Source organism: Scyliorhinus torazame, chromosome 9, assembly GCF_047496885.1.
Source record: "Scyliorhinus torazame isolate Kashiwa2021f chromosome 9, sScyTor2.1, whole genome shotgun sequence".
NCBI classification, from domain to species: domain Eukaryota; kingdom Metazoa; phylum Chordata; class Chondrichthyes; order Carcharhiniformes; family Scyliorhinidae; genus Scyliorhinus; species Scyliorhinus torazame.
Window position 1 is genome coordinate 168,296,782 of NC_092715.1, and position 21,587 is coordinate 168,318,368.

General features: G+C 51.8%; 1 protein-coding gene across 1 annotated transcript in view; it reads left to right on the top strand.

The window, feature by feature from the left end:
• LOC140429576 (kelch domain-containing protein 3) overlaps positions 1-21,587 on the top strand; it is a 304,290-nt gene that overhangs the window by 136,631 nt on the left and 146,072 nt on the right. The window contains exon 12 of the mRNA XM_072516761.1: positions 21,057-21,142. Within this exon, the coding sequence (XP_072372862.1) occupies positions 21,057-21,142 (86 nt within the window). The remainder of the gene's footprint in view (positions 1-21,056; positions 21,143-21,587) is intronic.

The following is a 21,587-nucleotide window of genomic DNA, read 5'->3' on the forward strand; positions in this document are numbered from 1 at the left end:
CCTCTGTACATATCGTTTTGTTTACTATATATCTGCACTATCGCAACCTTCCTATGTATATACTTTCGTTTAGACATCTTTCTGTACATAGTCAGGCACATGTATATATATTTAGCAGCATCCACGCCTTAGTATTTATTTTTTTAAAAAGGGGGGGAGATGTCATAATATCCACACATGTATATAATGAAGTGCAGACAGGCAGTGGTTGACACACAGGATGACCAATAAGCACTCAGCACAGTGCAGCCAATCACCAGACAGGACACCACCACTATAAAGCCAGAGGGCACTAGGTTTCCTGCTCTCTCTAGACCCAGCCACTGAGACAGTCAGAGTCCACGAGCTAGCACAGTGCAAACACCATGCGGTAGCTAGTAAGTCTGGTCAGGCTAGTACTAGGTCTCCAGTCAGTTCAGTATAGTGTCAACCCACAGTTAAAGATGTATGTTAGTTCTATCATAGATTATCATAGAATTTACAGTGCAGAAGGAGGCCATTCGGCGCATCGAGTCTGCACCGGCTCTTGGAAAGAGCATCCTACCCAAGGTCACCACCGCCACCCTATCCCCATAACCCAGTAACCCCACCCAACACTAAGGGCAATTTTAGACATTAAGGGCAATTTATCATGGCCAATCCACCTAACCTGCACATCTTTGGACTGTGGAAGGAAACCGGAGCACCCGGAGGAAACCCACGCACACGGGGAGGATGTGCAGACTCCGCACAGACAGTGACCCAAGCTGGAATCGAACCTGGGACCCTGGAGCTGTGAAGCAATTGTGCTATCCACAAGGCTACCGTGCTGCCCGTTCTATCGTTCATAAAAATCGTGTTGGATCTTCTACAGTGTTAGAGGTCTGTTTCTCGCATCGCTGCATCAAGTGCAGTCCACACCGAACTGACCTACCAAACACATCAATGCCTACGGCCTGACGACGTTCACCGTCAAGATGGACCACAGGCCTCTGGTCCACATTACCCACAAGGACCTGAACGACATGACACCCTGGCTGCAGCGCATCCTCCTCACACTCAGAAGGTACGACTTTGAGTTTGTGCACACACCTGGCAAGGAACTCATTATTGCAGATGCCTTGTCCCGCTCCATAACCTTGCCTGCTGACCCGCCGGCATTCACCCAACAGATCGAATCACAGGTGCAGCAGTGGGCCAGCAACCTCCCGGCGTTGGATGAAAAGGTGGTCCGCATTCGTGATGAGACAGGACCCGCTTCTACAGCGTGTCATGCACCACCTCACCAATGGCTGGCACAAGGGGCAGTGCCCCCAATTCTTCAATGTGAAGGACAACCTGACGGTGGTTGATGGTATCCTCCTCAAGCTGGATCGCATTGTCATTCCACTCAGTCTCCAGAGCTTGCTGCTCCGGCAAATCCACAAGGGACATCTGAGTGTCGAGAAGTGCAGGCACAGAGCCCGGCAAGCTGTCTACTGGCTTGTGATTAGTCAGGAAATCTCAAATATGCTCCTCAACTGTCCGACATGTCAACGTTTCCAGCCAGCACAGAGCAAGGAGACGCTTCAGCAGCACAAAATCGTGACCTGCCCATGGTCCAAGGTGGGCATCGACCTCTTTCACGCCAATGGTCGTGATTATGTGCTCATCATCGATTATTTTTCCAACTATCCAGAAGTTGTGAAGCTCTCGGACCTCACGTCCAAGACCGTCATCAAGGCCTGTAAGGAGACGTTCTCCAGGCATGGCATTCCCCTCACTGTCATGAGAGACTACGGTCTTGCTTCAGCAGCCAAGAGTGGTCAAGATTTGCCCAGCTATATCAGTTTCATCACGTCACTTCCAGCCCACATTACCCGCAGTCCAATGGGAAGGTTGAGAAAGGGGTGACAAAGTGAAGCAGCTCATCTACAAGGCTGCGGATTCTGCTTCTGACGTCAACCTTGCGCTGCTTGTGTACAGGGCAACCCCTCTGTCTACCGGCATGTCACTAGCTCAATTCCTGATGAACATGGACCTGCGGACGACTCTTCCAGCCATACACTTGCCTGATCTGGATCACCTCCCGGTGCTGCATAAGGTGCAGAAACTCAGGGACCTGCAAAAGCAGGGCTATGATGCTCATGCCACCGATTTGCCTGTGCTATCCCCGGCGGATGCTGTTCGGATCCAGCTACCTGATGGAGGCTGGTCAGTTCTAGCGGTTGTTGTTCGACAGACTCCTCCTCGATCGTCTGTTGTGTGTATGGCTGATGGCTCTGTTGTGCGGCGAAACAGACGGGCACTGCGCACAGTTGCCCGCCTGCAACCACATTCTTCGTTGTTTCCATCTGTTATTGTGCCACCTCCTGATACCTCGAACCACAAGGCCACCAGTCCGGCTTCAATCCCACCTATCAAGGCGCCGTTGCCCCCACCACCACCTCTCCGGTGGTTGACCAGGATCAGACGCAAGCCCCAGAGACTGGACCTATGAACATTTGTTTTGTTTGCTATGTTCTGTTTTCGCACATTAGACACCTGTTTTCACATGTACATATGTTCCCATCTGCCATTTTATGTAAATAAGTAAGTTTTTCAGCCTACACATGTAAATACTTTCACATATGCTACAGAGAAACATTTCAAAAGGGGAGATGTCATTATATGCAGACATTGGGGTGGAATCCGACTATATAAAAGGCATGAGGCACTCACACTCCGCCTCTTTCCACTGGGGACATCTACAGAGTGAGTCAGGTGTATATATCACATAACACCTACAACACATGGCTAAGAGCTAGTCTGGTTCAGTCAGACAGAGTAATCACACTTTGGTTAGCAGAGAGTCGAACTCACAGAGAACTGAGCTAACTGTGTGACAGGTTCAATTAATCAAATTGAACTAACTTCAAGGTCTGGAGTATATTTCAGTTATACCTGCATCCAGTTGCAGCAGTGTGTGGTAGTCTGTATTGGGGTATTACAGTACCGAGGTTGAGCCTGTAAGACCATTGGTGTGGGAGGTACCTGAGGCATGAAGATCATTGGTGAAGCCTGCCTGCTGGTTCCGCCCAGTAAGGCGGAGTATAAGAGCCTGTGTCTCCCTAGCAGCCGCATTCTGTACCTGCACTGCTGGGGAAAACATCTAATCCAATAAAGCCTTCAATTGTCATCCAATCTCGCTTCTGGAGTTATTGATCGAGCATCAATTTATTGGACTAGATTTTAAAGAATGGAGCTCCGAATCAAGCCGGAGTCTCTGCAACTCAGCCCCCACGTGGCAAACTCAGCGGCAACCTTCAAACACTGGCTGGCGGGCTTTACAGGGTACCTCAGGACGGCTACGACTGAACCTACGGAGGACCAGAAACTGCAAGTTCTCCACTCGAGGGTGAGCCCAGAGATCTACACCCTCATCGAGGATGCGGACGATTTTGAGGCCGCGATGGCCCTGTTGAAAGGACACTACATTCGCCCAGTAAACCAGGTTTACGCCCGGCATCTGCGAGCGACAAGGCGACAAATCCCGGGGGAATCGCTGGATGAATTCTACCCGCGCGCTCCTGGTACTGGGTAGGAACTGTGACTGCCCGCAAGTTTCAGCCAGCGACGACACAGAACTTTTAATCCGTGATGCATCCGTTGCAGGTATGCTGTCCTCCCAAATCCGTCAGCGGCTGTTGGAGAAAGAGACACTAGGCCTCAAGGAAGCACGGGCCCTTGCTAGCCTCCTGGACATGGCCTCCCAAAACGCCCGCGCGTACATTCCCGACCGCGTGGCAGCCCCATGGGCAGTGTGGAACCCACCCGCGGCCGACCCCGATGCATCCCCCATCCCCCGACAAGCTATTGCTGCGCGGCTGCCAGGCAACCCTGGGGGGCCCTGCTATTATTTTTGTGGGCAAGCCAAGCATCCCCGGCAGCGCTGCCCGGCCCGCTCCTCCACCTGCAAAGGTTGTGGCAAAAAGGGTAATCTCGTGGCCCGGGCGGTCACCGCTGTCTCCGGGGGTGAACTGGGGCCGCCACCACAACTCTCTCCATGGGCCATGTGCGGGCCGCGGGTGCCACCATCTTATTTTTCCCCAGCCATGTGCGGGCCCCGGGCGCTGCCATCTTGTTCCCCAGGGACCACGTGTGAAGCGTGGGAGCCGCCATCTTGCCCACCCCCAGCCATGTGCGACCCATGGGCACCGCCATCTTGGCTGGAGTCTCAGGACCCTGTTTCGGATGACCTCACACCGCCCGAGAAAAATCTCCAATTTGTACCACGACTCGCCTTGGTGACCCTGGATCAGTCTCGGCCCCGTACACTCTCGACCACGACGACGACCGTACTCATCAATGTTTCCGTACCTCGACAATGTCACCATCTGCGGCCACGACCAACAGGACCACGACACCAACCTCCGCAAATTCCTCCATTCCGCAAAAACCCTTAACTTGACCTACAACAATGTCAAATGCGTGTTCAGCACCGACCGTCTAGCAATCCTCGGCTACGTAGTGCATGATGGAGTCATAGGCCCAGATCCTGAACGCATGCGCCCCCTCATGGAGTTTCCCCTTCCTCACTGCTCCAAGGCCCTGAAATGCTGCCTGGGATTTTTTTCATATTATGCCCAGTGGGTCCCCAATAATGCAGACAAGGCCCGCCCACTAATCCAATCCTCAGTTTTTTCTGTCGGCAGACGCCCGCTAGGCCTTCAGCTGCATAAAGGCGGACATCGCAAAGGCCACGATGCACGCAATCGTGAATCCCTTCCCTTCCAAGTCGAGAGCGACGCGTCCGACGTAGATCTGGCGGCCACCCTCAGCCAAGCAGGAAGGCCCATGGCCTTCTTCTCACGCACCCTCCATGCTTCAGAAATCTGTTATTCCTCTGTGGAAAAGGAGGCCCAGGCCATAGTAGAAGCTGTGCGGCACTGGGGGCATTACTTGGCTGGCAGAAGATTCACGCTCCTCACTGACCAACGGTCGGTAGCTTTCATGTTCGATAATGCACAGCGGGGCAAGATACAGAACGATAAGATCTTACAGTGGAGGATTGAGTTCTCCACCTTCAACTACGAGATCCTGTATCATCCCGGGAAGGTAAACGAGCCTCCTGACACCCTATACTGCGGCACATGTGCCAACGCACAAGTGGACCAACTCCGTGCCCTCCATGAGGACCTCTGCCACCCGGGGGTCACTCGATTCTTCCATTTTATCAAGACCCGCAACCTGCCCTACTCCATCGATGAGGTCAGGACCGCCATCAGGAACTGCCAAATCTGCACGGAGTGCAAGCCGCACTTCTACAGGCCAGAGAAAGCGCACCTGATAAAGGCTTCCCGTCCCTTTGAACGCCTCAGTATGTACTTCGAAGGGCCCCTCCCCTCCACCGACCGCGACACTTACTTCCTGAACGTGATTGACGAATACTCCCGGTTCCCATTCGCCATCCCCTGCCCCGCCATTAACGCAGCCACCGTCATAAAAGCCCTCCACAGTATCTTTACCCTGTTCGGTTTCCCCGCCTACATACCCAGCGATAGGGGGTCCTCCTTCATGAGCGACGAACTGCATCAATTCCTGCTCAGCAAGGGCATCGCCTCGAGCAGGACGACCAGTTATAAACCCCGGGGAAACGGACAGGTAGCGAGGGAGAACGGAATGATCTGGAAGACCGTCCTACTGGCCCCACGGTCCAGGAATCTCCCAGTCTCCCACTGGCAGAATGTCCTTCCCGATGAACTCCACTCCATCCGATCACTGCTGCGTACCACCACAACGAAACACCTCATGAACGTCTCCTTGTCTTCCCTAGGAGGTCCTCCTCCGGGACCTCGCTCCCAACATGGCTGGCAGCTCCTGGACCCATTCTGCTCCGCAAACACGTGCAAGCGCACAAGTCGGAGCCATTGGTAGGGTAGAGTGGGTCCACCTCCTCCACGCTAACCCTCGGTACGTCTACGTAGCGTACCCTGACGGCCGGCAGGATACGGTCTCCCTACAGGACCTGGCGCACGCTGGATCCACCCAGCCCCCACCCCCTCCCTCCCACCGGCGCACCTCACGGCTGCCTCCTTTCCAGGTTGTTCGGTTCTTCCACTGGTCCCATCCAGGGGTGATGAAGCTACCGAAGAAGCCGAAGTCACGCTCCCGATGTCACGGATGCCCAATCGGCGCCTGCATCACCGCCGAAACTGCGACGATCACAGAGGACGACTAGGGCTCCTGATCGACTAATTGTTTCATTCTGACATGGACATGTAAAATGAATACTGTAAATAGTCGTGAAATGTAATAAGACAAAACACTGTATCACTGTATGACGCGAGACCACCATTCCCGCTGTACTCTTTTTTAACAGGGGGTGAATGTGGTAGTCTGTATTAGGGGTATTACGGTACCTAGGTTGAGGCTGTAAGACCATTGGTGTGGAAGGCACCTGAGGCATGAAGATCATTGGTGAAGCTTGCCTGTAACTTCACTCAGTAAGGTGGAGTATAAGAGTCTGTGTCTCCCTAGCAGCTGCATTCTGTACCTGCGCTGCTGGGGAAAACATCTAGTCCAATAAAGCCTTCAATTGTCATCCAATCTCACTTCTGGAGTTATTGATCGAGCATCACCGTGTTATTTCAGTGTGCTTAACACGACAGTTCTATGTGCATAAGAACTTGGGAATGGGACTTTGGGAAATGGCCTGACTTGCGATTACCAAATCTATCATGAAAATCCAGCCCATGAAGTCTGATCTCCATCTGAACTTAGAGAAATACCAGAAATCCTGAGTATATTATAGAGACTTGATCAACACAAACTGTCCCCTCAATGCAGCAACCCAGTCACTAACCATGATGAGCGCCAACCCCCCATCAACATGATTATTGGTATTCATGGCCCCTTGCCACTGTTCCCAATTCGAGGGTTAGCCCCAGGACCAACCAAACTGCTAACCTGATGCAGTGACACTTTTGTTCCATAGTCGGTGTAATTCTAATGTGCAATGACTTCACAAACATTGGCCCGGATTTTGTGGTGGTAAAGGTGACAAAACCACGAGTGTTTACTGAGATTACACCTCTGAAACTGACAGAACCTTTTGGAGTTTACATATCCGCAGAAAAATACAGAAATCTTGAAGTTGCTCTCAGTGATTCGACACATCTCCGGAGGGTGTACTGATGTGGTCTGTCCAGAAAAGAATCAATCAGAAATCATTGAACTAACAAGAACTTTCACTGTTTTGCTATTAGGCTTCCTGGGGAAAACCCTTGAAAATGTACCTTGGTAAATTAAAAATAAATAAATTTAGAGTACCCAATTATTTTTTTCCAATTAAGGGGCAATTTAGCGTGGTCAATCCACCTACTATGCACATCTTTGGGATGTGGGGGTGTGACCCACGTAGACACAGGGAAAATGTGCAAACGCCACACGGACAGTGACCCAGGGCCAGGATTGAACCCGGGTCCTCAGCACCGTGAGGCAGCAGGGGTAACCACTGTGCATCCCCTGCACCTTGGTGAATGAGGTACAACTGGGTTTTTACGGTGTACTGAAAGAGTACTTTCTGAAAGAATAATTTTATATTTGGATAAAAAACACCTTTTGAAATATATTTTAAAGATTCTTCATGAAATTTTAGCTTTTATTTTAATCCTGTGTGTATGTCTCAATTATTTATTTCACGATCTGTAGAGTTTAAAATTAATGTGAAGGTGTTCAGTGGCTTTTACTTCCTGGGGGTTTGCTGTCCGCGAGAATGCATCAATGCTGCTTACCTTACTTGATAACATTCGTGCTGGTAGATGCTTGGAGTATCCCTTGACTTGGCATCAGGTTCAAACTGACATTAGGGCTATCTGAACTCTCTCCGACTTCATTCAACCATTCACAGAACAAAGCAAATAAACAAGGTTTCAATAGGCCATGAACAAGTAAACTATAATGGCACTTCATAAGACCATAAAACTATAAGACATAGGAGCAGAACTGGTCACTCAGCCCATCAAGTCTGCTCCGCTATTCAATCATGGCTCATATTTTTCACATCCCCATTCTCCTGCCTTCTCCCCATCACCCCGGATCCCCTTATTAATCAAGAACCTATCTATTTCGGTCTTAAAGCCATTCAGTGACTTGGCCTCCACAGCCTTCTGCGGCGAAGAGTTCCACAGATTCACCAAGAAATTCCTCCTCATCTCTGTTTTAAAGGATCGTCCCTTTAGTCTGAGGTTGTGCCCCTGGTTCTAGTTTTTCCTACTATAATTTGTGGCGTTTGTTTTAGGTAGTTTCCCGTTTGCTCTGCTGGAGAGTTCCCCAATGCTATTCAATGACACTTAGTTGCTTTTTATGGCCCCTTGGGAGTTTCTCACTGGTTTAGAATTTTGTTTAGCACTGGGGAGCTGAAGTCAGAGATCGGGCCGCCATTTTGAAAACATGCCCCGATCTCTAAGTGAGCTTGTCCTCCCCACCCATGGGCAATGTCACCCCCCCCCCCCCCCCACACACACACACACATGGACACTACCCCACATCCCACAAGTGAGGACAACCCACTATGGGGTCCCTGGAGGTACCCCCCCCCTTCAGCCACCTCCCCCCCACCCCCAAGTCCTCGTACAGCACCCCCTCCCTTCTAGGACACTCACCTATCATCCCCAACCTTCTGGAGGCCCCTACATGCCTGCCGTGCACTTCTCCACCCTTCAAACCCACCCTTGTTTCATGGGCATGGCCCCCCTGACCCTTGGCAGTGCCACCCTGGCACTTGGGCACCCTTGCACTGGCAACATGGCACCCAGGCAGTGCTCCTGCTGGCTTGGCAGTGCCATCTGGGCACCTTGGCAGTGAAAGGGTGACAGTGCCAAGGTGTCAGCTGGAAAGTGCCATGGTGCCTACGTTCTAGTGGGAGGAACAGGGGGCCACCCAGGGGTCTCCGATGGCCCAGGAGACTCCCGGGAGCTGTTCCGTCTGGTCCATGTTTGTGTGGACCAGCACTGATCGACACCCGACTGCAGCCTCACTGGGGAGGCTGGAGAATAGAGGGAGGCCGATGTATCTCAGGTGAGTAGGTTGTAAGTAGGTTTACGCCCTACTTCTGCGAGCGTCATTCGATCCCATCCATTTGGGGCAGAGTTCCGATTCCGACATGTCGCGGGACTTTGGTGAATCTCGCCAGTAACGGAGGCTGTTGGGAGGCTCGCTGCAGGCCTCTCCCGGGATTCTCCGGCTGCGTTGTGCTCTTGCTTGGTTTCAGAGCTTTTCAACTAGCAGTTGACAGTTCAGTAAGATCATTTTAAATGTGACTAGACAGTTATCCTAAATGGACATTAAAAGTATGATTAGATTGCCCATAATATTTGTCATTGAAAATTAAGGACAAAACAAATTTGCTTTAGAGTGCATTGATGATTTCAGTAGAGACAGTGGAATCTGTGGCTCCATCTTCTGGTATAACTATGCAATTCCAGGCATGACTCCGGCAGGTAATGGGAAAATCCGATTGAAATACGACAGACAGGTTTGTGTACAACATCAATACAAATTCAATATTTTACATAAGAATTTACAAAGGTGCAGCCAAAAACGTCTGCTAATCATGAAGTATAAAACATCAGAATCCTTCCAGAATAACTGAGAACACGGATGCAGCACTACATTATTCATTGTTGGCCTTCATCCTTTTCATAAAGTGTGCATTTAATTTATAAGGCTTTTAATTAATTAAAATAGTAAGTTGAAATATAAAAATAACTGGTTACATTTTCATCTAAACGTTGTATTTTGCCAACAAAAATAACATTCTAGATATCACAAAATGTTTAAGTTGTGTTTGAGCTTGTTTAAGTTCAAAATTAGTACCTGTACATAACAGTGTGAGCATAGAATATTATTAAGATTTTTGTATTTAAATATGAATTAGGAGCAAGAGAAGGCCATTTGGCCCCTCGGGCCTGCTCTGTCATTCAATAAGATAATGGCAGGTCTGATTTTGGCCTCAGCTCCACCTTCCTGCCTGACCCTGAGAATCCCGCCTTATATGTTTCAATAAGATCACATAGTACATTGGTATAGCAATTAGGAAGGAAAATAGAATATTGGCCTTTATTGCAAGGGGAATAGAATACAAAAGTAGGAATGTTTTGCTCCAGTTTTTTAAATATAAATTTAGAGCATCCAATTCCTGTTTTCCAATTAATGGGCAATTTAGTGTGGCCAACTGACCTACCCTGCACATTTGCTATAGTTGTACTGGGCATTGGAGAGATCAGATCTAGAGTATTGTGTACAATTCTGATATTCTTTAAAAAAGAATATAACTACATTGGAAGATTCACTTAACTGATGGGGGATTATGTTCTGAGGAAAGGTAGATCCATTGGAGTTTAGAAGAGGTGATCTTATTGAAACAGATTGGGCGGGATTCTCTGTCCCGCTCCACCCGTTTTCTGGTGCGGCGCGCCCCACCGGCAGCGGAATCTTCCGTCCTGCCAGCCGGCCAATGGGGTTTCCGTCAGGAAATCTGCGGGTGCGTGCGCTGCCGGCGAAGCAGAGGATTCCCCCCCGCCGGAAAATCCAGTTCAGGGGACTCGACAGGGTGGATACTAAAAGGGTGTTTCCCCTTCTGGGAAAGACTCTGCGGAACCAGGGGACACAGTTTAAAAATAAAAGACAGAGATGAGAAGAATTATTATTCGAGAGGAACTCTCTTTCCTGGAGAGTGATGGAGGCAGGGTCATTGGATGTTTTTAAGGCAGAGATAGATTGATTCTGGCATAAGGCCGGTGATTAGCGGGAGGCCAAAAATGAGTAACGCGCCAGGCTGCAAATGTTTGTGATGCAAGCGGCTCGTTCCCTCCGGCGAAATCGGGATCTCGCCATAGCGTAGCGAGAAACCAATTATCACCACTTAAGCCCCATTTCCATGCAATTAACAAGAGTGACCCCATATCTAACGGCATCCCATCATTCAGAGGCCTCCCCAGCAAGTGCTTACGCTGGCGCCGATTAGTACTCCATTTGAAAAACGTTGACCTGGCGGAAGGGCTTCAGTGGGGAGCCGAGGAGGTGAGTAACCATCTTTGCTCACAGGCAAAGAGCCCAGAGGTGCTAGGCTTGCCACCCCAGTACTCGGTGGAGGGCGGGGGACCTTCCGCAGGGGTGGGCAAGCATGGTGGGGGTGGGGGAATGCCTGGAGAGATGGGGAGAGGATCCGGGGGTCGGCCCGCATTAGGAAGAAAGTGTCAGAGCAATCATAATGATTTTGGGAAAAGGAATTTAATGTGTTGTCACAAACCCCACTCCCGATGGTGCTCCATGCCCTCAGTGCCCTCAGTGATCCTCGATGTGCTTTGCCCACCTAGCTCTACCACTACGTCTAGGTGTTTCCCCAGGATGCACATCAGAGGTGGGGCAGCCAGCTGCTTACCTCGTCCCGTGGCTTTCGATACCCCTGGCAGGTGTCCTCTGGAGCCAAAGGGCCCTGGCTCACCTGTTGGCCTCCCAGTCCCGTGTGCTAACCTCGAGACGTGACCTCATCAGAGGGGTGGAACTTGGGGGTGCTGGAGGCCAACATCCCCAGTCCATGGGACGGGTCCGGCTTAGCACCCGGCACCCCCTCCTCCCGACCATTAGGGCCCTGTGGTCCACCTAGGGATGGAAGGGCAGATGGTTCGAGCCTGGGCTGCCCCTGCATCACCTGGCTCTGCCAGCCCTGGCGGTCCCCCATGGTCTGCACCATAGTGTCGACTCCCTCAGCAATGTTCCTCAGTAACTGCGCCATGTCCACCTGCGACTGGGACAGGCTCTTCAGCACCTCGGCAATACTCACCTGCAGCTAAGACAAGCTCCGCAGAGCCTCGGCAATTCCCATCTGAGAGTGGGACATGTCCCGCAGAACCTCACCAAGGTCGGTCTGCTGCTGGGTGACATCCCCCAGCAAGTCGGACATTCTACCGAGACCCTCGGCCATGGCCGTCACCGAATGCGCGATGCCGTGGACACCTTCATTCATGGTGCTGACTCGTGCACCAGGCTCTCCACTGCGGTTGGCACCCTGGCAGTGTTGGCCTCGGTGCCACTCATCCAAGTGGGTATGGATCTGCTGGAGTGACGCTTACATTTCCCTTTGATCGCCCAGGTTGGTCCCTATCGTCTCCATCAGCTCCGGGTACCTCTGTATCTCAGGCTCAGTATCAGGTTGGGACTCAGCTAGGTCCTGGGATCCAGCTGACCTCCGACTGCTGTCTCTTCTGGGGGTTCCTGCCTCTACCTGATGTGCATCAGCAGCACTGTGGCGCTCACTAGATTGTACCCCCGAAGCCTGTCCACTAACATGCCCCATCGAGGTCCATGTATCTGCGCTGGTGGATGGTGGGGATGACAGCTGTGCTGCGACTATGGTTGCATCCTCGGAGCTCTCCTCTGAGGTGTTCTCGGAATCAGGAGAGGGTGCAGCCCAGGATGGGCTGGCGCCGTCGGCTGGAGGACCTGTGGGAGAATGGGCATGTGGTCAGTGGGAGGGATGGGTCAGTCAGTAAGACAATCACTACTCATGTTTGACAGCTCCTCCAGCCTCTTCATGGCTAACCGATCTGTCCTCGGCCACCAGCCACCTCTAGGGCCTGCTCCTCGAAGGAGGTGAGGATTCTTAAGTCCGGCACCCCTCTGCTGGTCTGGGCCCTCTCCCAACAATTATGGGAGAGCTTTTCCTGAGGAGACACAGAGAGAGCATCGTTAGCAACAGGCATTGTTCACAGTGGTGGGAGAGGGGATGTGAGGGAGGGGTTGGGGGGGGAGGGGTGATGGAGGAAGGGCTGGGGGTTGCATTGGGTGTTGTGGGGTGGATGCTCCTTTTTTGGGGGGGGCATTGGGTTCTACTCACCCGTGCTGCCCGGTGTGGGTTGTTGACCTTTTTCCGTCACTGAAGGCCAGTCCTCCTGGTCACAGTCCCCGAGCTGACAGCTGCCACCACCTCGTCCCAGGCAGCACTGGCTGCCTTGTGGCTGATTCTACGGGACCCTCGGGGGAACAGGACATCCTTCCTGGTCTCCACTGCACCTAGGAGCCTCCCCAGGCCAGCATCTCCGAATCTTGGGGCCGGTCTCCTGGGCGTCATTGTTGCGAGCTTGCTGGGGTTGGCTGAGCAAGTGCAGCCTAAGTGCTTCTCGACATTGTTAGCGGGGGCTGGTGAACGCGGTCCCGGTGAATCTGCTGGCGAGCCTTAATTTGCGACAAGAAGCCCGTAGGCTTCGTTAAGTGGACCAATTAATGTTGAATTGCGTTGCCGGCCTCGCTGGGCTGTGCGCCGGGAAGCCCACGGCAATTCTTGCTCACTACAACACTTAGACATTTTTCCAGAGAATTGAGCCCTTCATTTCTATTAACTCCCCTGCTTGTATAGCTTCCTGTACCCTGGTGCTGTGGCTAGTTTGATCATCTATCTGTCAACCACTGGTTTCATCCATACAGGTTGCAAGAACTTCCAACCTTTTGGACAATTGTAAAGACTGAGACTCCTCCACTTCCCCCTTCTGGCTTCTCCCACACCTGCCTCACTCACAGTCACACCCATTGTCCCTGACCATCGACCAAATTAGAAGACCCTATGCCCCCTGATACAAAGTGTCCAGGTAACTTTTGTGGTGTAAGAATCTGGCACATAAAAGTTGAATGTGGGATTGAGTACAATACTGTCCACATTGTGATGTAAGAGAATACATGACTTGCACCTAGGGGTCAGTGTAATGTTGGACAGAGCTGTGTGTAGAAGCAAGCATGGAGATCGCTTCCAGTTTGGAATTTTACTGTACCTATGTATTTAGTTCCTGGCAGTTAATAAATACTTACTGTTGACCTACCTAAGTCTATGAATATCTTAATAAGACCAACCAAATTACACCCAACACTTTACAACAACATGGTGGCACTGAATGGAAAAACTAAAAACTTCGCAGAGACTGCAAAAGAAAATTAAAATCCTGGACAACGGAAGGAAAAATCAAAGAAGCATTCTGATCTGAAGAAAAGCTCAAGAAATGATGGTGCAGAAGGAAGTCGCCATAGAAAAGCTCCAAAGGAGACTTGGAAGCTGAAGGCAGCAATTAGATTCCTTACTGCAAAAGATTCCATTGAATCCCGTGGGAGTTCAGCTTCAATACCCAGAGTGTGCAGAGTCAGCAGACCCAGCAGGGGTGAACTTAAAATAAAAAATTTCTGCCCAATACAAGTCCTGAAAAAGTTAAGTACTGTGGTCAGAAATTGTCATTTAAATCATTGTTGGAGAAACACAATTCCTGAGTTGGTTCCTGATCACCATCCGAGCTCAATCCAAGCAAAGAAAAAAATTAATTAAAAATTAAATGTGACTGAATAGACAGTTTAAAAAGCTAGCAAAAGCCAGGATTTGATGCTGCCAGCACCTGAGAACAGTGTGTTAAAGTGGGGAAGAAAGACTCTAACCAGTCAATCCAGGCAGTCATTGTCGAAAGATTTTCAAACGCCGAGATCGGGAACAGAGGAAAACCCTTTGTAAAGAAGCGGACGGCGACGCCATCTTAGATTTTTGGAAACCTCTTAAAGTTAAACCTGCAATTTAAAACTTTGAACCATGGATCAGAATCTTTGAAATGGATTCAATGGATTCAAAGGGATTAATTTAGCCAGCTGCCAGAGGACCTGTCAACTCCTTCATCAATTAGCTGTGCGGAATGGCTGAAGGTTGTGATTATAGAGACCAGAAAGCTGAGATAATCAGGGATAGAAAAGCTGTACAAGTGGCGGACAATGCATTTTCAGACATGCTAACACTTGGGAAAGCCATCCAAGATGTCAGCCAATCTGAAATCTGTTTGCAGCACAGTTCCATATTAAGAAAAAAAGCAAACCAAAAAAGCAAAGTAAACTCCACAGTCCAGTAAGTGAAACAGTGACAATCCAGGTCAAGGGAAGGGATACTCTAACTGAATACTTGAGCGACCATGCCATTGCTGTGGAGCAAAGCACCCCCACAGGTGTCATCAAAGTCCAATATTTCAGCCCAGAATTTTCAAGTTAGCCGAAAAGGACACCTCGGTCAGCTGTGCAAAGACAAAACATCAAAATGCACAGAAAATCCCAAAAGGGACTTTCAGAGACGAGATAGCACACCATGAGGACACACAACCATGTTTCTGGGGTGAAGTCAAAGATCCTACGTTGTCGATCTGGAATTCATACATCTCAGTTCATTGACTTCTCACAAACTTTACGTTGGTTACAACAATCAGAGATACGCCCCAATCGGACAAAGAACCATGGCTAAGAGACCTCTGGCTGCAGAAAACAGGACAGGCCACTTTATGGCTCAGGAACAATCCGACTTCCCATCATATGCATGATTTTGGGACCATTAAGGTACGGTGGCAAGCAAATCTTCGAGGTGATGTACGTCATCCGTAACCGGTCCTTTTCTCTCCTGAATAGAGTTGCCTGTGAATCTCCTCAAAATGGCAGAATATGTCAATGCAACCACTGTCGTAAATTATACAGAACTGTTTTCAGCTATTTTCCAGGGGAAGGGGTGTCCATATTGGCACCAGGCCCGTAGAACTTTGTAGCGCACAATGACTTACGAGAGAGACGAGAAGTGATGAAGTCGATTGAGGCTTTATTAAGCGAGACTTGTCCCCAGCAGTTCAGCAACAGAATGAAGCGGCGGGGAGAAGCTCGGGTTCTTATACTCAGCCTTCAGGGCGGAGCCAGGAGTCAGCAGCCAACCAGGACCCGGGATCTGTCAGCCAATAGCATCACGGCTTCACAGTCCCACATGACCCCTAATACATACCACCACATTCACCCCTTGTTAAAAAGGAACCCGGCGGGGTGGTGGTTCGCATGGTGGTAGGGGTTTACAAGGCTGGTCCTGGGAGGAAAATTTCGGACATGTTACTACAGTTTTAGCCCTACACTGGGCTATGTACAAAGTTTGTGAAACTATTTACAATATTAGTAAGAGAAAAATTTTTTTTTTTTGTTACAATACAACAACATTCTTGGTGTCACGCGGATGCCACGAGTCAAGCGGGCGGTCTGGTCTTCCTCGTCGATCGCCTCAGCCCCGGTGGTGGTGCAGGTGCTTGTTCAGGCGTTGTCGTCTCCGGGAGCGTTTCGGTGTACGTTCCTGTTTCACTCCTGGGCGGGCACGGGAGGAAGACCGATCCTCCCGGGAAGGGGGCGGTCGCGGGGTGCGCCGGTGGTAGGGAGGGGATGATCGGTGTCGGGGGTGTGTGTGTGTTGCCGGCGGGCGCCAGGTCCCGCAGGGAGACCGTGTCCTGTCGATTTGTGCGCCCGCACATGTTTCCGGAGCAAGATGGGTCCTGGGGCCGCCAGTCAGGTCGGCAGTGATGTTCCGGAGGAGGACTTCCTGGGGAAAACAAGGAGGCGCTCATGAGGCGTTTGGTTAGTGGTGGTACACAGCAGCGACCGGGTGGAGTGGAGAGCATCCGGGAGTACCTCCTGCCACCAGGAAACTGGGAGATCCCTGGACTGTAGGGCCAGCAGGACGGTCTTCCAGACCGTGCCGTTCTCCCTCTCTACTTGCCCGTTCCCCCGGGGGTTGTAGCTGGTCGTCCTGCTCGAGGCTATGCCCTTGCTGAGCAGGAACTGGCGCAGCTCGTCACTCATGAAGGAGGACCCCCTGTCGCTATGGATATATGTGGGGCAACCGAACAGTGTGAATATGGTGCCAAGGGCTTTAATGACTGTGGCCGCTGTCATGTCGGGGCAGGGGATGGCGAAGGGGAAACGAGAGTACTCGTCCACCACATTCAGGTAGTATGCGTTGCGGTCTGTGGAGGGGAGGGGCCCTTTGAAATCCAGACTGAGGCGTTCAAAGGGGCGGGAAGTCTTGATCAGGTGCGCTCTATCCGGCCTGAAAAAGTGCGGTTTGCACTCTGCGCAGATGTGGCAGTTCCTGGTGACTGTATGGACCTCCTCCACAGAGTAGGGGAGGTTGCGGGACTTTATGAAATGGTAGAACCGAGTGACCCCCGGGTGGCAGAGGTCCTCGTGGAGGGCTTGGAGACGGTCTATTTGTGCGTTGGCACATGTGCCGCGGGATAGGGCATCGGACGGCTCGTTCAGCTTTCCGGGACGGTACAAGATCTCGTAGTTGAAGGTGGAGAGCTCGATCCTCCACCTTAAGATCTTGTCATTTTTAATTTTGCCCCGCTGTGCATTATCGGACATGAAGGCTACCGACCGTTGGTCGGTGAGGAGAGTGAATCTCCTGCCGGCCAGGTAATGCCTCCAATGTCGCACAGCTTCCACTATGGCTTGGGCTTCCTTTTCCACTGAGGAGTGGCAGATTTCTGAAGCGTGGAGGGTTCGGGAGAAAAAGGCCACGGGTCTGCCCGCTTGGTTAAGGGTGGCCGCCAGAGCTACGTCGGATGCGTCGCTCTCGACCTGGAAGGGGAGGGACTCGTCGATGGCGCGCATCGTGGCCTTTGCGATATCCGCTTTGATGCGGCTGAAGGCCTGGCGAGCCTCTGTTGACAGGGGGAAGGTAGTGGTCTGTATTAGCGGGCGGGCCTTGTCTGCATACTGGGGGACCCACTGGGCGTAATAGGAAAAGAACCCCAAGCAACGTTTCAGGGCTTTGGAGCAGTGGGGGAGGGGAAATTCCATAAGGGGGCGCATGCGTTCGGGATCGGGGCCTATTATCCCATTGCGCACTACGTATCCCAGTATGGCCAACCGGTTTGTGCTAAAAACGCACTTTTCCTCGTTGTATGTGAGGTTCAGGGCGTTAGCGGTCTGGAGGAATATTTGGAGGTTGGCGTCGAGGTCCTGCTGATCGTGGCCGCAGTTGTCGAGATACGGGAACGTGGCCTGCAACCTGTGCTGGTCAACCATTCGGTCCATCTCCCGTTGGAAGACCGAGACCCCGTTCGTGACACCAAATGGGACCCTTAGGAAGTGGTATAGACACCCGTCTGCCTCGAAGGCTGTGTACTTGCGGTCACCTGGGCGGATGGGGAGCTGGTGGTAGGCGGACTTGAGGTCCACGGTGGAGAAAACCTTATACTGGGCAATCCGATTTACCATGTCGGATATGCGGGGGAGAGGGTATGCATCTAGCTGTGTGTACCTGTTGATGGTCTGGCTATAGTCTATGACCATTCTTTGCTTCTCCCCGGTCTTTACTACTACCACCTGGGCTCTCCAGGGACTATTGCTGGCCTGGATTATGCCTTCCTTCAGCAACCGCTGGACTTCAGACCGAATAAATATCCGGTCCTGGGCGCTGTACCGTCTGCTCCTAGTGGCAACGGGTTTGCAATCCGGGGTGAGGTTTGCAAACAAGGACGGCGGTTCAACCTTGAGAGTTGCGAGGCCGCAGATAGTGAGTGGGGGTATTGGGCCGCCGAATTGAAATGGTGCTCTTTCCAAGAGCCGGTGCAGACTCAAAGGGCCGAATGGCCTCCTTCTGCACTGTAAATTCAATGATAATCTATGATTAATCTAGGACAAAGGTTCGGCACAACATCGTGGGCCGAAGGGCCTGTTCTGTGCTGTATTTTTCTATGTTCTATGTTCTATGTTAGGCTCTGCAGGTTACACTGGAAATCTAATCCCAGTAATGTGGGCGCGCAGAGTTGGGGAAGGACGTAGAGCCTGTAGTTTTTAAACTCCCTCCCTTGCACCGTTAGGTTCGCGATGCAGAACCCTTTGATCTCTACGGAGTTGGATCCTGCAGCTAGGGAAATCTTTTGCGTACTTGGATGGATGGTCAGAAAACAGCGTCTTACCGTGTCTGGGTGAATGAAACTTTCGGTGCTCCCGGAGTCGATCAAGCATGATGTCTCGTGTCCGTTGATCAGCACCGTTGTTGTCGTCGTCTGGAGCGTCCGGGGCCGTGATTGGTCCAGAGTCACCGAAGCCAGTCGTGGTAGTAGTGTCGCGGCGTCTTCTTCGGACCCCGTGGAGCCGTCGATGCTGGGGTCCTTGGTTGTCATCCAAGATGGTGGTGTCCATGAATATCACGCGGCCGGGGGTGGACAAAATGGCCGCCCCCATGGATCGCACGTGGTCGGGGGTGGACAAAATGGCCGCCCCCATGAATCGCACGTGGCTGGGGGGTCACCATCCTCCCCTCATGGTGCCCGGGACCCAAAATTGCGGCACCCGCAGGTCGCACATGGGGCGCTGGGGGGGTTGGGGAGCGTTCGGGCTATGCTGGGCTCGTTCTTCTCCGGGGATTGCGGCGACCCCCCGGGACCGGCACACAGCCGCGTAATGGCCCTTCTTGCCGCAGCTTTTACAAATAGCTGCGCGGGCCGGGCAGCGCTGCCGGGGGTGTTTCGCTTGCCCGCAGAAATAGCAGCGGGCCCCCCCCGGATGGTCTGGCGCTTTAACTGCGCAAGCCTGTGAGGGGGGGGGGTTGTCGCGACGGGGGTCCACGGAGCCCCAGGGGCTGCCGCGCAGTCGGGGCCGTAGGCTCGGGCGTTTTGCGAGGCCACATCGAGGGAAGCTGCAAGGGCCCGTGCCTCTGAGAGTCCGAACGACTCTCTTTCTAAAAGTCTTTGGCAGATTTGGGGAGAGTTCATACCTGCCACAAAAGCATCGCGAATTAGCATGTCCGTGTGTTCGATCGCGTTCACCGGCGGGCAGCTGCAGCCCCGTCCCAAAATTAGCAGCGCGGCGTAGAATTCTTCTAGCGATTCTCCGGGACTTTGCTGTCTCGTTGCGAGTTGGTAGCGCGCGTAGACCTAGTTCACGGGGCGAACGTAGATGCTCTTCAGTAATGCGAGCGCCGCCGGGAAATCCTCTGCGTCTTCTATGAGAGGGTAAATTTCTGGGCTTACCCTCGAATACAGGACCTGCATTTTCTGGTCTTCTGTGATCCGGCCGGGGGCCGTTCGGAGGTAGCCTTCAAAACAAGCTTGCCAGTGTTTAAAAACTGCTGCCGAGTTCGCTGCGTGGGGGCTGATCCGCAGGCATTCCGGGGCGATCCGGAGCTCCATAGTCTTTTAAGCTCGCTTAATAAATTGTAGCGCACAATGACTTACGAGAGAGACGAGAAGTGATGAAGTCGATTGAGGCTTTATTAAGCGAGACTTGTCCCCAGCAGTTCAGCAACAGAATGAAACGGCGGGGAGAAGCTCGGGTTCTTATACTCCGCCTTCAGGGCGGAGCCAGGAGTCAGCAGCCAACCAGGACCCGGGATCTGTCAGCCAATAGCATCATGGCTTCACAGTCCCACATGACCCCTAATACATACCACCACAAACTTAAAGAATTTCAGGGCCTTTCAGGGTTCAGGGGCGGGATTCTCCGACCCTCCGTACCGGAATCGCGCCCGGCGCGGGGATGGAGAATAGCTGTTCACGCCGTAAATCTGGCACAACGGCGCTTCTGCGATTCACCGCGGACCCGCCAGTCCCACGCACGCGGTCAACGTGGCGTCGGTGGGGGCCATTGGAACAGGCCCCAGCGGTAATACCCCGCAGTCGACCGGCCGAACTCCCGCCGGCGTGGTTTACATGTGGTACTACCCGGCGGTAGCTGATGGAGGGGCGGGGTGTATTTGACTCCGGGGGGAGCCTCAGCGGTGGCCAGGCCCGCGATCGGGGGCCACTAATCGGTGGGCCATCGCGATTTGGGAAGGACCTACCTTCCTCCGTGCGGGCCCGCTGTGTGGCTCCGCCATGTCGGCGGCGCCCGTGCCGAGGTGGGCTTCCTCCACATGCGCAGACCCGCTTGTGGCCAGCCAGAGCTGCGGGACATACGCCAGGGCTCTGCTGGCCCTCTGGAAAATGGAGAATCACCTAGCACCTTCGAGGAAAAGGTCTGGAGTGATTCCCGCCCGTTTTCCGGTGGGCGTGTGGTCTTAGTTCCCAGAGGGAGAATCCCGCCCCAGATCTTCTGAATTTGGATGCTGAAGTATTCATTCGTATGTAAAAAATAAACCATATCAAAAGAATGAAGACCACAGATAAGTAAACTAATATGCCTTTATCATAAACATTATGATCATTTTTTGCAATGGACTTTAAAGTTGGCTTGTCTGGTAAAGGTTAAGAGGTTCAATGAGTCTCATGTTAACATCATTTCTATTACAGCAAAAATGAAGTGGAAGATGCCTTTATATGTTGGAATTTCCCCTGCACGTAGGCATAACCATGCAGCATTTGTTCTTCATAGTCATGTAAGTACAGGAGCCAAACATATTGAACATTCCCCTTTCAATCTTTCCCACACCCCCTTCAAAGTGCTGTCTAACTTTCAAAATGCTAGTAAAACCAGAGGCCTTTCTTTGGTGCATACTTCAATCGAGTTGTAATAATAATAATAATAATCTTTATTATTGTCACAATTAGGCTTACATTAACACTGCAATGAAGTTACTGTGAAACGCCCCTAGTCGCCACATTCCGGCGCCTGTTCGGGTACACAGAGGGAGAATTCAGAATGTCCTGATTACCTGACAGCACGTCTTTCTTTGGGACTTGTGGGAGGAAACCGGAGCACCCGGAGGAAACCCACGCCGACACAGGGATAATATTTGAGACAGGCAGTATCAGATTTGCCTCAGAATCGTAGAACAAAAAGCTTGCCTAAAAATATGTATGACTTTGTTCTGTTTATTAAGG